The sequence below is a fragment of the Notamacropus eugenii genome, chromosome 1 (assembly GCF_028372415.1).
Source record: "Notamacropus eugenii isolate mMacEug1 chromosome 1, mMacEug1.pri_v2, whole genome shotgun sequence".
Lineage (NCBI taxonomy): Eukaryota > Metazoa > Chordata > Mammalia > Diprotodontia > Macropodidae > Notamacropus > Notamacropus eugenii.
Window position 1 is genome coordinate 481,843,471 of NC_092872.1, and position 16,799 is coordinate 481,860,269.

General features: G+C 44.1%; 1 protein-coding gene across 1 annotated transcript in view; it reads left to right on the top strand.

Annotated features, from left to right (window-relative positions):
- The window catches only part of NCS1 (neuronal calcium sensor 1), a 93,173-nt gene that overhangs the window by 50,701 nt on the left and 25,673 nt on the right, over window positions 1-16,799 (top strand). Inside the window, exon 2 of the mRNA XM_072632713.1 lies at window positions 6,752-6,776. Within this exon, the coding sequence (XP_072488814.1) occupies window positions 6,752-6,776 (25 nt within the window). The remainder of the gene's footprint in view (window positions 1-6,751; window positions 6,777-16,799) is intronic.

Below are 16,799 nucleotides of genomic sequence, written 5' to 3' on the forward strand. Positions count from 1 at the left end.
CCAACCCTCAAAATACTTCCCTTGCAACAAAGAAAAACAGGCAAATAAAGCAAATCAACATATTGGTTGTGTCTGATTGTTAATAATAAAAATAAAAATTAACATTTGAATAGTGCTTACTTTGTGCCAGGCACTGTGTTAATAAACGGTTTACAGTTGTTTTCTCATTTACTCCTTACAATAACCCTGAGAAGTAGGTGCTGTTATTAGTCCCATTTTACAGATGAGGAAACTGAGGCAAGCAGAGGGTGACTCTCCCAGGGTCACACAGACAGTAAGTGTCTGAAGTTGAATTTAAACTCAGGTCTTCCTGACTCCAGGCCCAAATCCCTCTCCGTGGTAACACCCAGCTGCAACTGCCTCTAATGCCTGCTTCCTTCTGCCCCCAGTAACCCCCTCTCCTCCCACCTCTCTACTTACAGGAAGGAGGAATACTTCACCAGGAATCCTTGAGTCCCCTGAAGCTATGAATAATCACTCTGTTGATCAGAATTCTGATGTCTATTAGTGTTGTTTACATCATCGTGGTCTCATATACCTTGTCTTTCTGGTAATATTTTCAGGGCTTTCTTCCCTGAAGCAGGTAAGGAGTTGGGAGAGGGCATTAGTGCTGGCCTCCTTGACTGATTCCTGACCTGGTTCTGCTAGCTCCACTCGGAGCCTTAGCAGGATTTTTGATTCTGGTCACATAGTTGCTTTAATAGTTTCCAATATGGTTAGCCCAAGCAGCCAATGTCAAGTCATAGAGCCTCTGTTAGTGAGAAGCCTCTGAGAGTATCCCCTTTAAAAACACATTTTCATGGATATCTTTTTGTTTTTCCAACACCTACATCTCTTCCCCACTTTCCTTTCCAGAGAACCAGCTTACATAATAGAATTTAAAAAGAGGGTGAAAAAACAGCCCAGTAAAACTAAACAACATATCAGAAAAATGTGATATTCTGTGTGGCATTCCATACCAAAAACCTCCCATCTATGCAGAGATGGGGGAGGGAGAATTTCTCTTGTGAGTTCTCTTGACATGACATAGGTTGACATTAAAGGATGATCCAGACCGGATGGATGCAAAAGGAGAGGCTGGGGATGAAAACCAGAGAAATCAGGGGATGGGTATTATTAGGAAAAGAAACTCCAGAGCCCCTCCTTTCCCCTCCCCCCCACCCCCTGCCTCAGAACCACATCCATATTGCTTAAGCTGATGCAGCCCCTTTTCAATTTATCTGCCACTCTGCAGCTTAGGGTTGGGGACCAGAGAAGATAAGGGACCAGGAGATGGAAGTAGAATGGGAAGTTCATGGTGATTTGAATCTATTTAGAAATGGAGAAATGTGGGTTCAGTTCAAAGCTCATTTGAATGTCTTAGGTCAGTAGTTTAGAAAATATGCAAGTTCTACTTTAGTTTGAAAAGTCATCAGTGTTTTTCAGAAAAAAATCCCCAAATCAGATTGGCTAACCAAATTGTGATTTGTCCTTCTTGTTGTCGACTCCTCATGACCCTATTTGAGGTTTTCTGGGCTAAGATACCAGAATGGTTTGCCATTTCCTTCTCTGCCTCATTTTGTAGGTGAGGACACAGAAGCAAACATGGTTTAAGCGATTTGCCCTGGAGTCACACAGCTAAGAATGTCTGAGGCTGGATTTGGACTCGGGTCTTCCTGACTCTATCCACCCAGTCACCTCGCTGTCCCATAAAGGACTATTACTGTGCTGTGAAAAAATGAAGAATTCAGGGAAACATGAGAAGAGTTATGAACTGATATAAAATGAAGTAAGGAAAAACAAGAGAACAGTCTACACAGAGGCCTTTACAATGTAATCTGGAAGAACAGATGAATCAAACTGAGTTCTGTTCATCATTTGGAATGATGAGGCTTGAACCTGAAGCAGAGTTGAGAAAATGCATCTCCCTCGCTCCCTTCTTTGTGGAAGTTGAGGATTGTGGGTGTGGAACATTGCATACTATCAGATGCCTCCATGTGGGGTTAGTTTTATAGAAGGGCCCTTTCCCCCTTTCCTTTTTGCACTATGTTACAAGGAGAGCGATGGGGGTATATTTGGAAATGAAAGGAATAAGGAAACCGAAAAATAAATTTGTCTTTATGACAAAAATTTTTAAATCTCCAAGACAAAAATATTTATTTTAATTCTTAGTTGACTAAAGAATTTACCCTTTGGACAGCATTCATAGTTCAGCAGGTTAACCTGGAATGAGGGTGGAGGGAGGAAGTACTCAATCGAAGCTTTGGGTTCAGGGCTTCATGTTCCTGGAACCAAAGCCTTCAGTGGAAGAGCCAGGGAGTTGATGCTTTTTCCTGCTTTTCCCTACCAACCTTTAACACTAAGGGAGGGCAGGCAGGACTGTTTTTAGAATAGGTTGTTGGGGATGAGGAATGCAAAAACCTAGCTATCTCCTGGTCTCCCTCACCTTTTATTCTCCTTTTATGTGATATAGTAGAAAGAGCCCAAGGCTTTGAAATCAGAAGAGAAATGCTTGCCACTAACTAGCTGCGAAATCTTGAGTAAAGCACTTGAGGATTTGGGGTTTCTGTATGCTTATCTGTCAAACAAGGGGCAGCTAGATGGCATAGTTGATACAGTACCTGGCCTCAAGTCAGGAAGGCCTGAGTTCAAATGTGGCCTCAGACACTTACTAACTGTGTGACCCTGGGCAAGTCACTTCATCCTGTTTGCCTCAGTTTCCTCATCTGTAAAATGAACTGGAGAAAGAAATGGCAAACTACTCCAGTATCTTTGCTAAGAAAACCCCAAATGGGATCATGAAGAGTCAGACATTACTGAGAACTACTGAACAACACTCTGAGAAAGAAGGGAACTAGATTTGATGTCTATGATTCCTTTTAGCCCATTGATCTCTATGATATATCTGTGTGAAAATATGTCTATCTTTACACAAACTCTCACACACACCTTTCTACTTGATTAGGAGTATTTAGTGAGAGGAGTTGAGATTTTCTGTGGCACAGATTCCTGGAAACTCAATGGCTAACAAAAGAATCTCTAGTTCAGGCCAACACTTAGTAGAGATATAGAGATATTGAATATTGAAACTGGAAGGGGCCTCAGAACAAAGAGTGTTAGAGCTATTTTCTTAGAGACCCTCTGGTCCCAGTAGCTCCTTGTTATATATCAGGAAACCAAAGTGCAGACTGTTATTCAAGATCATACAACAGCTTAGGACCAGAACCCAGATTTTCTGATTCCCAATCCAGAATTATTTCCTTTCATCCTATTTCCTCTTTGAATGGGATTTGAGGAGACAGGGAGCAAGCATGTGTTTGTAGCTCCATGGGTTCATACATCATCTATGAAATCACAGATTTAGCACTGGAAGGGGCCTTAAATCAAGTCTAAACCCAATTAACAGATGAGACAGTTGAAGCACAGACAGGTTAAGTGATTTGTCTAGGGTCATGAAGTTATTAAGTATCTGAAGTTGAATTTCAATAGAGATCTTTCTAACTCCAAATCCAGACTTTGGGTTTAGTAACTTTTTTAGGTTTCTAGCTCTTCAGCTTGATCAGACTAGCTCACCCCTAGATCTCAGGGACAGGGTCTAAATGCAGAACAAGTATCCACATCTGGTCTGGGGAGCAGACAGAACATTGAGAGTAAGGTAGACCCTGACATTGTTCAGGCTCTAAGAATCATATCCTTCCCCTTTGTCCAAATTTCTAGTTTCCTTGAAGACACTCTCCTCAACTCTCAAGACTGCCTACCAAATAGAAAATATTTCTAACTGATCAATACTTGTCAATTACTTGCTATCTGCAAAATCCTGTACAAAGGATCCTAAGATTTTAGATTTAGAACTGAAAGTTTGCTTAAATGTCATAGTTGACCCTCACACACTTTTTACAGATGCTAAATGATTTGCTCAAGGTCACATGGATAATAAGTGGCCGAGTCCAGATTTGAATACAGGTCCTGTGACTGATGGTTTTATTTTTCTTTCACTATAACAGGCTGCCTCCCACAGCTGTTTTTGTTTTTGTTTTACTACCATGATGAACTTAATTGGTATCTCCTTCAAACCTAGAAGTATTCTGCTTATTAATTGCTTCTTGAATGAATCCATGAATTGATGAATGAGTAGAAGGCCTAGTTCCTATCTCTGAGGAGGGCCATGGCTAAATCAACGGGGAGTAAGGGCAGGGTTTACAATTAGTCTGGGATCAGCTGAGCAAAACTCTGTCCCCCATCCAGAGTTTTCCCCAGTGCAGCTGTTCTTCTGGCTTCTGTCCAGTTGTGCCCCTCGGTTAGACAGCATCGTTAGAGACCTCCAGGTGGAAAGTTTATCTAAGCAACCTTTGCCCCATTGGGAAATGGGTACAGAGCTTTTTTGTGCTGTCCCTCATCTTTGCCTCTTAGCTTTCTTTCAAGCTCAGATCCTGCCTTTTCTACGAAGTCTTTCTTAGTCCCCCCACTACTAGTACCTTCCCTCTACGGTTATCTCTCAATTACACTATTTATCTTGTATGTCCATTTGTTTGCATGTTGTCTTCCCCATTTGAATGTGAGCTACTTGAGAGCTGGGGCTCTTTCCTTGCCTTTCTCTTGCTTCTCTCTCTCTCTCTCTCTTCCTATCTGTCTGTTTGTCTGTCTCTCTCTTTCTGTGTCTCATTCTTTCGCACTTGACAGATTGCCCAGCACATAGTAGGCACTTAATAGCTGCTTGTCAACTGACTTAAATGAGTGTTGAGGAGAGCTGATTCTGTTTCAGCTGATATTAATGTTGGAGAGGGCTCCCTGCATGGGTTTTTCCTTTGACTGCTATCAGATACATCTGGACAGTACTTGATTTAGGGGAAAGTCTCTTGTCATTAATAATAACTCAACGCAAACAAGTCATGGTAGTTACTTAAGAAATGCCTCCCTTGAACTCTGCCAAGCAGCATAATTATTCATCAGCATGGAGGGCCTTGCCCCACTGAGGCCTCTGCTCTAGACCAAACAGTGGATGGAGTTATTCTTGGGCTGAGGTTGCTCAGTGAGGCCATGTGAGTCAGTACTGTCTGGGGTAGAAGATGGTATTTCCTTTCCTAGGAGATGTGAAGCGTCTCTGAGGGCTCACTTCAGGGAGACTTAGCGATGACATATCTTGCTGCAGGGCAGGAGAGTCTCTCATGGCCTCTGTCCAAAGGGTTCAAGTACCAGAAAGACTTGATTAGAATGCTACACCACTCATAGCAATGCCAGGCTCTCAGTTGTCAGAAGAGGCCATGTCTCATTGTCTTTGATTCTTCCACAACAGATTAAATCAGTACTTGACTGTGGATTGATTGACCCAAGGCCTGGGCAGAGAGATTAAGACCAGTAGGAGTTAAAGCCCTGGCCAGGCTGTGAGAGGCTAATGGAGCTTGGGGACCAGAGGCTATAAGATCCCAGTAGGAAAGGGACAACTGAGGCTTAAGAAGTCTATGGAATTTTTGTAGGGAATGATGGATCATGCTCCCAGCATTGAATGCTTTGCTTGAAGAAAGTAACATGAGAGGATGCAGCTTCATAACCAATGCAGAAGCATTCTGAGAGTAGGAGAAGAATCTCAGTTGGTCAAAAAGCACTGATTAAGACCCTGCTCTGTACCAGGCACTGCATTAAGTATTGGGGGACAAAAGTGAAACAGTCCTTGGCCTAGAGGAACTTATAGTCTATCCATATCCATGTGAGGATATCCTCCAGACAGACACACACAAATATACATATACACACACACACACATACATACATAAGTGTGTATATACATGTGTATACACACATGGACATATACACCATATACACACCTTATATATATGTGGATATACAGCATATACCTATAAAGGTAAATTCATAATGGATAGAAGGTAGTCTTGGGAGAAGAGTAGTAGCTCTGAGATTTCAGGAAAGACTTCTTATCGACTGGGGCACTTGAGCTGATCCTTGAAAAATACTAGAGATGCTGAAAGGCAGAAGTGAGGAAGGAATACATTCTAGACATAGGAGACAACCTGGAGAGAGGACCTCATGCCAAGCATAAGAACAAGCAAGGTTTGTTTTGCACCCTAGAAAGCATAGAAAGGGAAGTTAGATGCAGTGGGGCTAGAAAGACAGATTAGGGCCAGGCTGTGAATAACTTTATATTTGATAGAGATGATCTGTTTCATGTATATATCTATATTTTATATGGATACATATTATGTAGTAACAAAAACTTGCCATTTTTATATTTGATCCTAGAAATAATAGGGAGCCATTGGAGTTCATTGGTGACTGAGTTGAGGAAGTAACATAATTAATTAGATCTGGACTTTGGGAAAATGACAGGTCTTGGCTGCTCTTCTCTTTTTGGGAAAATGACAGGTCTTGGCTGCTTTTCTCTTTTAATTCTGCTGATGGCTACCTTGCTATAGCAAGGTAGAATGGGAATATTGTCTCAGAAGAAGTTTTGTAGCTCTGAGTTCTAATCCCTGCTCTTGGACCAACTCACTGTGTAACTCTGGATAAGTCATTTCTCCTTGAAACAATGGTTTCCCCATCTACAAAATGAAGGCATTGAACCAGATGGTCTCTATTGTCCCTTCCAGCTTAACACTTTGAGTTTACTTAACGCTCTGTGTGTTTCTTTACCCCATGTTCCCTCCTCTCCTCTCCTACAGTACAGGAAATTTGTATTTTGGACAGTGCTTGGCACATAGTAGGTGCTTAATAAATGCTGATTGTTTGATCGCTAAAACTTTCTTCTTTTCTTTTGCAGTTACGGAGAAGGAAGTCCAGCAGTGGTGAGTACCTGCCTTCTCATTTCTTATACCTTCCAGATTGTCTTTTAGGAGAGAGTGGGGCTAATATTTGCTGAAACAGTCTTGTATAGAACAGAGGAGCAGAAAGAATGTGGGTGTTGGATACTGTGTGTGTGTGTGTGTGTGTGTGTGTGTGTGTGTGTGTGTGTGTGTGTGTGTGTGTGTGTGTGTGTGTACACACATATATCTGACAGGTTTCCCCTGGCCCTTTAAGAGAAGTTCCTACTGGAATCAATTTGCCTGCTCCCAGGCCTACCAATCCCCACCTATGGAGCTGAATTATGATTTCAATGAGTCTGTTTTAACAAATACCTTCTTGTTCCTTTGAATCAGGACTCTGCACGCCGTAGGTACTCTTATTTTCAATTTCCTCCTTCTCCATCATTGCGCTGCGCATTGTTGACATTTAATAGACGTTCTGTGTTATGTTACACCTCTCCCCTCTTTGCCTTTGTAGAAGCCATCTCCCCATGCCTACAATGCTCTCCCCTCTCTTTTGTCTCTTGGAATCTCTAGTTCCCATCAGACCTCAGTTCATGTGCTACCTTCTAAGGGAAGGTTTTCTAGAATTCTACCTCCCTGCTTTTACTTAGTATTTTTATTTTGCATACAGCTTGTATCTATTTATCTGGGTACACTTTAATTCCCTTCAGTAGACTCTAAACTCCTTGGGGAAAGGGACTGACCCTCTTTCTTTTTTAATCTTTGTATTTGCAGTGCCTAGGGTAGCGACTGGCATTTGGTGGGAGTTTAGGAGTGCTTACTGAATCGAATCGTTTATGGAACATTTCCAAGAATTATGTCCAAGATCACTGGACCTCTCTTTCCTAAATGTGTTTCCAGACTTGGGTCCTTCTTATAGTTGGGTTCCATGTCTGTTCACAGCCATATTTTTGGTGGAGCGCAGAAAGCTCTGACTTTCCCCATCCCCAACCTGCTAGAGTTGTCTGGGCTTTATATAAGGCAGAAAATTGTCTCTCACAGAGCAAGGGATTATAAATAGAGAAGTGTAGGTCCATCAGGGTGGGGGACTGGAGGCATGAAGAATGGAGGCCTTTTTCCAGGCTAGGCGAGGGATATTGAAACCTGTGAGCTCTCCTGGTCTGTCTTGGTAACTTCTCCAGGCAAAGGAACTGCAGTATGTGGCATAGGGAGGTCTGCTGCTGGAAGGAGCCATGTGTGTTTGGGAGGTAGGAGCTGGGGTGAATGCAGAGGCCTGAGGCTTTTGACCTTGGAATCTAGAGTAGATTTTCGGTGATTGCTCTACCCACGGCCTGTATTCTCGGTATCCCTATTCACTTGGAGTGCTAGGGGCAGACCAAGCTATCCAGTGGCTAAAGACTGCCCACAGTAACCTTCCCCTCCTGACCCCCTTCTTCCTTCTGATACACTTCATTCATGTGATATTCATCTCATACTTATTTATGACAGCTTACATTATACTGAACATTTATCTCCCATCATCCCCTGGAGGGCAGGGCCTACCTATGTCTCTTGTTTCTCTTTATTCTCCCTGTCTAAATAAACCAGAATGTAACCTAGGTTCCTAGCCCTAAATATTAGTTGAATAAGTGGGAAAAAATTACTTTCCTTCCATTAACCCATGAATTAATTGGTCTAAAATGCAGAAAAGTTACAGAGATTATAGAATATTTCTTACATCTCCGAATTCAGGCCCTGTTACTCCCTAGAGAAACTGGGCTTCTATCGTCAGTTTCTCTCCAGGGATGGAGAAGACATTCCTTTGGGTACTGAGTCAAGGAGGACACTGGAGAAGTATTTATAGGGTCTGGCTTCTCACATTCAGGTTTTATGGAGGAAATAAAGGGCAAAAGGGAATGGGAAAAAAAAGAGATCTGTGTTGGGGGACAGGGATGGGTGTGAGAGGGAAGCAGTTGCCCTGGTCCATTTCCTAAGTAGGGGTAAGGACAGCCCTGAAGATCCAAGGCCACAAGAGCCCTGATAGGCCCAGGCTGGGCAGTGCTCTAGGGAGAGATGAGACCTGAATCCAGATGAGCAGGAAATGTCTTTCCTTCCTCCCTGAGCTGTGACTCTGCAACTCTGAGGCTCTGCCTGGTTGGCTGCTCATCTGTGTGCAAAGCACAGCCCAGATTCTTGCAAGCCCTACCAGCTGAGACAGAACTGAGAGATATTCCCCATTTTTGTCTCCTCTAGGGGTGGAATGGAGAGGAGGGAAGGGCACATATAGATAGGGTGCAGGGCTCCCTGTAGCTTGGAGTTCGCTTCTAGGGCTACCTGTTCGGGAGTCAGATGGGGAAATCTTGAATACGTGGTGTTTCTGAGAAATTGTTGTAGTCAGTTCTAGGAGAGAAAAAATCCCACCCCGCAATGTCCTTGTTCCTACTTTCTCCTCCTTTAGGGTCTACAATGCCTCTTCTCCCTGTAGGTGAGCAGGCAAAGTGGTGTAGAGGATTAAATGCTGCATTTGGAGTCTGAAAGAACAGAGTTCAAATCCAGCCTTATTAGTTGTATGTCCCTTGAGCGAATTACTTTTTCCGTCTGAGCCTCAGTTTCTTCTTATATAAAATTTACCATGCTATTGTAGGGAATGAAATGGGATTTTCTATCTCTCTGTCTGTCTGTCTATCTCTCTATCTATTAGCACTTCACAAACCTTAAAGGGCTATATAAATGCTAGTTGTTAATTATTATCATGATTATTCTAGGTGATTCCAGCAGTCCTTATTGGACTTTTGTGAAGTACTATAAGTGCTTTGCTAGGTCACACACACACACACACACACACACACACACACACACAGGTCATTTTACAGATGGGGTAACTGAGGCATGGAGAAGGTTACACAGCCACTTGGTGTCCAGAATTTAGGGTTTCTGTGTGTTCTTTGTACTACTTAGGCTCTAGGATCTGGGGATGAGGAGTGGGGCTGGAGAGGGGAACAGTGTCCGTTCTCTTCCTTTTTGGTATGCTCCTGGCTGTCCCTGAGCACTGGGCCCCAAGGATGCCTTGCTTCCCTTCCTTCCCTTCCCTTCCCTCAGCAGAGATGCTCTAGAAGTTACTTATCTTCTTCTCATTCCCATGTCCATGAGTCATAGGTTTGGGAACCTGATATGAAAATGTCTTAAGTCTGTCCCCCATCCTTCCTTCCACCCCACCAGACCTAAGAGCTCAGGGCCTAACAGATCTAGGATCAGGGTTATACAATCTCATCTGCCTCATTTGACTAGACTGGAGCTGGCTATAAACATCTGGACAGGGCCCCTGGGCAGGGTGGGTGGGATTAGCTCTATCAGTGAAGGCTTTTCCTTCATAGGGAAAAAGAAAAGTCTGGAAGAACTAAAGGGTAGGGAGGGATGGAGTGAAATAGGGATGTGTTTGGGTATATAAGCCATAGGCCAGTTGAGGCAATATGGAAAAAGTAGAAGAGGCAGGAAGCCTGGGTTCCACTCTTTATTTTTTGCAACTGACTTACTCTGTGGTTTAGGACAAATCACTCTCTCTGAGGTTTTTTCATCTATAAAGTGAGAGGGTTGGGCCATGTGACCTCTAGGGTACCTTTCAGCGCTCTACTCTATGGTTCAATGACTCTGGGATCCATATGGGACTGTTGAACCTTGAAGCCCCAATCTCACGTGCTGCACTCCCCAGTGAGCTCTTCAGTACTGATATTCCTTCTACCAGCCCTTCTGCTACTAGTCAGAATGTATCTTGAAACTGATCACTTAGGATTAGTGACCAGTAACTACTCTGATAAATTAATCTTCATGGAACATCTTAATGGCCACTAATGAGTTAGTGTCACCCTCTGGAAGCAGATTTACATTTTAACTGGAGCCTTCGCTGGCCAATAGCTTATCTTAACCCAACAAATGGTGGGGGGTGTTTCAGGCACTGTGAGAAGCTGGTCAGGAAAAAAATATAAAGTTTAAAACAAGGAGAGACTTCAGAGATCATCTAGTCCAAACTCCTTATTTTGCCAATGAGCAAACTGAGGCCAACAGAGATAGAATGACTTGTCTGTTGCCACACAAGTCAGCACTAGAGATTCGAGTCTTTTGACTGCTAATCCAGCTCTGTTTTTAACACACCATACCTCGATGCTGCTCCTGGGGGCAGGTGGGACTGTCACCATCCCTCAAGTACCACTGAGGGGGTGGTTGCCTGGATGTAGTAGGAGCCCAGCTTGCTGCTCAGCCATGTGCAGGCATAACCCAGAGAGTACAACTCCCTCCCTTCACTCCTTCCCCAACCCTCCTCACATTCTCATGTACCAGCTTAGTTCCCCACCCCCAAGGGGTTTCTGGGAAAATGAAGCTGGCAGCTGGGGAGGGGAGCAGATTCCAGAGACAGTGCCAAAGCCTCCAACAGGGATCTAGCCCAGGTGGTGGGTGGGAAAGAATACTTCCAAGCATGTATGCTCTCCCTGCACTCTAAGCTCCCCTGTAGAGATATATGGGGGGTGGAGAGGGATGTTAAGGGTGGGGGTCTTGGACAAGGGTAGGCAGGGTAGATGTCCAAAATGGCAGGTGCATATTTTCTTCTGGACATTGTCCCTTAGCTGCTTGAAAATTCCTCAGCCTGATCTAAGACTCCTCTAGAGGGAATTGAGGGCAGTGAGGGCCAACCTGTCTTCACCACCTGACTTCACAAGATGGGGAGGGTGAGGAATGCATTATTACCAGGGGAAAAGCTGAGAGCTCTTTAGGGGCAGCCTTCTCCTCCTTTCTCCCTTCCCCCTTGCTGGTGTTTGATTTCCCTCTCTCCTGGATCTCCCACAAGGATAGAAGCAGAAATTTCAGAAAATAATTTGTCTTCTCCTGCTGTTCTGTTTCCTCTTAATGGCCCCTTCCAGCTTCTCATGTGGCAGTTATTATTACTCGTGCGCCCACTTAAGCCTGCTTGGTGATCATCAGGAGGGTGGGTGGAGTGGGCTAGTGTGAGAGGAGGAGGAGAACCAGGAGTTCTTTGTCAGTGTCCTTTCAAGCACCTAAAGGCTTTCAGGACACCTGACTTCAGCAGCCCGTGGAGGAAATTTGCATGTTCACATATTGTTCTCCTGTTGTGTAAATGGGAGAAACTGAGGCCCAGAGGATTTGAGCCATTTGCCCCAAATCTTGGAGGGAATCAGAAGTGGTAGTTAATGGAAACTAGAACTCCTGATCTGCTTTTTCCTCTCTCACTCCTCCCCTCCCCCCAAGCTCTTTCCACAAATATCTTTCCTCTGTCATAATTTCAATCTTTGTGCTAAAAATGTCCCTTGGATCATTCTGGGTTTGGCCTTAAAGCCTAGGGCTGTAATGGAATGAGACTAAAAGAAAGTCAGAGAATGCCTCTCTTGGGGGCCTTCTTTGAATGATCTACCACCCCCACCTGCTGCTAGATTTCAGCCTTGCATGAGGTTGAGATAAAGGAGTGGGCTGTGGCTCTGAACTCTAATGTCTCCATTTCCCTCATCACTTCAGGATACATAAATAAATAGCATCTTAATAGTGCTTTTAAAAGTTTGCAAAACACTTTAAAAAATCTCATTTTATTCTCTTGACAACCCGAGGAGGTAAGTGCTACTATACCTACTTTACATTTGAGGAAACTGAGGCAGAGGTTAAGTAACTTTCCCAGGCTTACACAGCTAGTAAGTTGGATTTGAACTCAGGTCTTCCTGACTTTAGGTCCAGAGTTCTAACCATTATTGCCACTTGGCTGCCACGGAGTATAATTGGTAAGCACTGGTTAAGTGGAACCACTGAGACCAAAAACGTATCTTCTGCACTAAAGAGTTTAGGATTTTTGTTAGTACTTTCCCCCTACCCAGTCCGTAGCATAAGATCATAGATTTAGAGCTGGTGGGGATCTTAGAAGGCCATTGAGTCTGAATTTTCATTTTCCAGATAAGGAAACACGCACAGAGCATTTTGGTTTTTTTTAAGTGACTTGCTCACATAGCTTGTATGTTTCTGAGGCAGGATTTAAATTTCAATCTTTCTGACTCCAAGTCCAATACCATATCCATTATGCCAGATGAAGCCTGGGATAGAAACCCCTGCATTGAGAGAGAAGGCTTCCTAGGTACAATGGCTAAGAAATAAGTTTTTCCACCATCATGCTTCTGACTCCCAAGTCTTCTTGGCACTAGCAAAAGGGCAAAATGCAGATGTTAGAACTTATGGTTACTTTCTTGGTCACATACTGTGGGCTTAGGCATTCAGTCACTGCCCTGGCAGGGAGTATATAAGGACTCTTTTGGTCTGAGAACTTACCTCAGAATGAAATTCACACCATTGTACTCTGATTAGTGGATCCTTGACCTAACTCATCTCTCTATCTCAATTTTAGTTCCTTTTCTGTCCCTGACCTCAGTCCAACCCTTTAAGCTGTGGCATCTGTCCCAGTGTTTTCTCTACTCTTGGTTTTTGTATCATGGATTTCTGGAATTGGGAAAAGTGGAAGGAGAAGATACAAAGTAGAATTGACTAAAATTCTGAATGGAACATCCATTTTCAGAGAAAAATAGTAGTAGGAGAAAACATGGAATACTCTACTGGAGTCATGGGACCTGAGTTCATAGAATCATAGGTTTAGAGCTGGAAGACATTTTAGAGGCCATTGAGACCAACTCTTTCATTTTATAGATGAGGAAACTGATACTCTAAGAGAGTAAGTGACTTGTCCATCCTCCCTTCACTCACATAGCTAAGAGGTACAGGAAGTAGGATTGGAACCCAAGTACTCCTGTCTCCAAGTCCAACACTCTTATCCATTATAGCATTGTTGGTTGGTCATTTTTCAGTCATGTCAAATTCTTTGTGACCCCATTTGGGGTTTTCTTGGCAAAGATACTGGTATTGTTCGTCATTCCCTTCTTCAGCTCTTTTTACAGATGAGGAAACTGAGGCAAACAGAGTTAAGTGACTTATCCAGTCATGTCTTTCAGTCATGTCTCTTTCAGTGACTTATATCATGAACTTGGGCAAATCACAGAGATGATTTTTTGGCATCAGTTTCCCTTGTGTAAAACCAGAAAATTGGGCTCAATGTCCTGTAAAACCTTTCTTATAAACCTGTTACTATCATGTGACAATATTACAGCTTAAAGGATCTAACAGTCTAGAACTCAGTTGCTTTTGTCCTGTGGTTCCCTTCCCCCAGACCCTTTCTTTGTTCAGGATAAATCTTCGGTCTGTGACTAATGACCACCAGTCTAGTCATGGAGAATGTTACTGGAAGATGTGCAACAGGAGAGATGCCTTCCCCTTCTGGGTCATGGGAAGGATGCTGAAGTTCCAGGAGCCCCAGACAACCCTGAAGCGTCAGTCACTTCCGCACTTGAGAGTCCTCTGGGTGTGGGATAGGAGGTGGGGGGCAGGCTTGGAACTGAAGGCTGCCCTGCAAGTCCTGTGTCATTCGAAGCCTGCTAATTTGGGCCTTTGCCACAACTAGACGCTGTTTTTCCTCCTCACTTCGTGATGTGCCGCAAATCACAGTCTGGTTGGATCAGAGCCAGGGAACTGCTCTCTCTTCTTTGGCTGACGTCAATGCCTCCCCCACCCTGATCCATTTTTCTTTGGGAAGCTCTAGCAGCCTTTGCTTCTGACAACTTGAGGGGTGGGGTGGGGTAGCATATTTAGGCCAGGGCACCCCAAAGTGGGATCCAGAACTGGGTAATCATCAGGAAATCTCCTAGGCCACTTGTCTATGGTGTCACTTCTTAAATAATGTACAGATAAAGAGGCAGAAAGACATAGACATTTTTTAAATGAGCAAATTTAAACCTAGTGAGATTAAATGAGTTGACCGTATGAAGTAGCAGACCCAAGATTTGAACCAAGATTCTTCAATTCCAGCACTCTTCCCAATATTTTATCCATCCCCTAGAAATAATAGTAGTACAGTAGGGTCAGCTTCACCCATTGGACAATGTGAAGAGATTCCCTCTCCTCCCCTCCCCTTCCCTCCCCTTCCCTCCTCCCCTTCCCTCCCCTCCCCTTCCCTCTCCTCCCCTCTCTCCCCTCCCCTCCCCCCCTCCCCTCCCCTCCCTCCCCTCCCCCCTCCCCTCCCCCCCTCCCTTCCCCTTCCCCCCTCCCTTCCCTCTCCTCCCGTCACCTTCCCTTCCCTCCCCTCCCCCCCTCCCCTCCCCCCTCCCCTCCCCCCCTCCCTTCCCCTTCCCCCCTCCCTTCCCTCTCCTCCCCTCACCTTCCCTTCCCTCCCCTCCCCTTCCCTCCCCTCCCCTCTCCTTCCCTCCCCTCCCCTCTCCTTCCCTCCCCTTCCCTTCCCTTCCCTTCCCTTCCCTTCCCTTCCCTTCCCTTCCCTTCCCTTCCCTTCCCTTCCCTTCCCTTCCCTTCCCTTCCCTTCCCTTCCCTTCCCTCCCCTCCCTTCCCTTCCCTTCCCCCCTTCCCTCCCCTTCCCTCCCCTCCCCTCCCCTTCCCTCCCCTCCCCTCCTCTCCCCTCCCCTCCCCTCCCCTCTGTCCTAGATGTCACTTCAGAAGCCATTCCATTGTTTAACAACCTTTGCAGTAAATAGAAGTTTGCCCTGTTGTCTAACTTCATTTATCCTTCCATAGCTTAAGCTAATTCCCTCTGTCCTCACAGCTGGTAGGAAATCATTCTCTATAGATTACAATTGCACTCTTGGGGGCTTAGACTGGAAAAAACAACTTTATTTTAAAAGATGGGAAGGAGGTAGATCAGGGGTGGGGTCTGAGAAGGAAGAATGTAGGAGAAAGGTCTACCTGGGTCAGTCACTCTGTTTGGTCACTAGAGAAGAGTGACATAAAACAGCTTCTTTAATTCTAAATCCTAACAGTGGCAGTCCTAGCACAAGCCAACTCTGCAAACTGAGGGGTGGGAGATGGTAATCATATTTCCTGAGGCCCCTCCTCCAACATTTGTGTTGAGCCTTTCTGAAACAAGGAACTGGGGAGAAAAATACAACAGAAAGTGAGTATTCTTTGAGAAGATAATGGGAGAGCCCTCACTAAACCAGCAGTCAGGCAGAAGGCCCAGCTGTGTTTAGCTGATTGGAAATAGAGGTTATACTTTATTATTTATTATCTGCTTTATTTAGCTTCTTATTCTCACCTTTCTCCTGCTGTTGGCTTTGTGGAAGGCAGCCTCTGCAGTGTTAACCCTTGACAAGGAAATAATTACAGGCAGATGAGAATTTTCCAGGCTGTGTTCTGGACCTCTGGGGGCCCATCATGGCTTGCCAAGGACTCTGTGGGCCATTTTGCAAATGGAGTTCAGTTGTTGGTGTTTGGAGCTAAGATACAGAATCTTGTATGTTTTAATTTTGGGTCAGGGTGTTATTTCTGAACCCTGGAGAACAGGATTTCAGGTTTACAAGGGACTAAAGAGCTCAGTAGTCCAACTTGTGTCTGAACGAGAACCCCTGTTACAACATCCGAACAAATGGACATTTAGGCTTTGCTCAGAGGCTTCACCCTTCCAAATTATACCCTCACATTCACCTTTGAACCATGAATTTATTCCTAAATGTCTTCAAGGATTGTACCAACCAGAGCACAGCATGAGGGTTCCTCCTTTAAACTATAACCTCCTTGAAGGCAGGAATTATCTAATTCCTCTAAGTCTCCCTTAGCATCACACACAGACTATATCCTATAACAAGGACTTAAGAAATATTTGCTGTTATGTATGTGTTGAATTTTTGTTTTGCAACCTGAATAATTCAATTCACCAAACCATTTTTTTTTAAGCACTCATCATGTGCAAGGATACAGGATGGGTACTGGGAATATGTAGACAGATACAACATAAACCCTGCCTCTAAGTGTTTTCGGTCTAATTAGAAAAGGGTGTATATATATATATGTATATGTATATGTATATGTATATAAATATATGTGCATGTATATGTATATATATATATAGATCTATAGATATAGATGTATTTATATTTATATACATGGCAGCTAGGTGACATGGTAGATATAGTAGTGCTGGGCTTAGAAAGAGGAAGAGCCAAGTTCAAATCCAGCCTCAGACTTTAGCTGTGTGACTCTGAG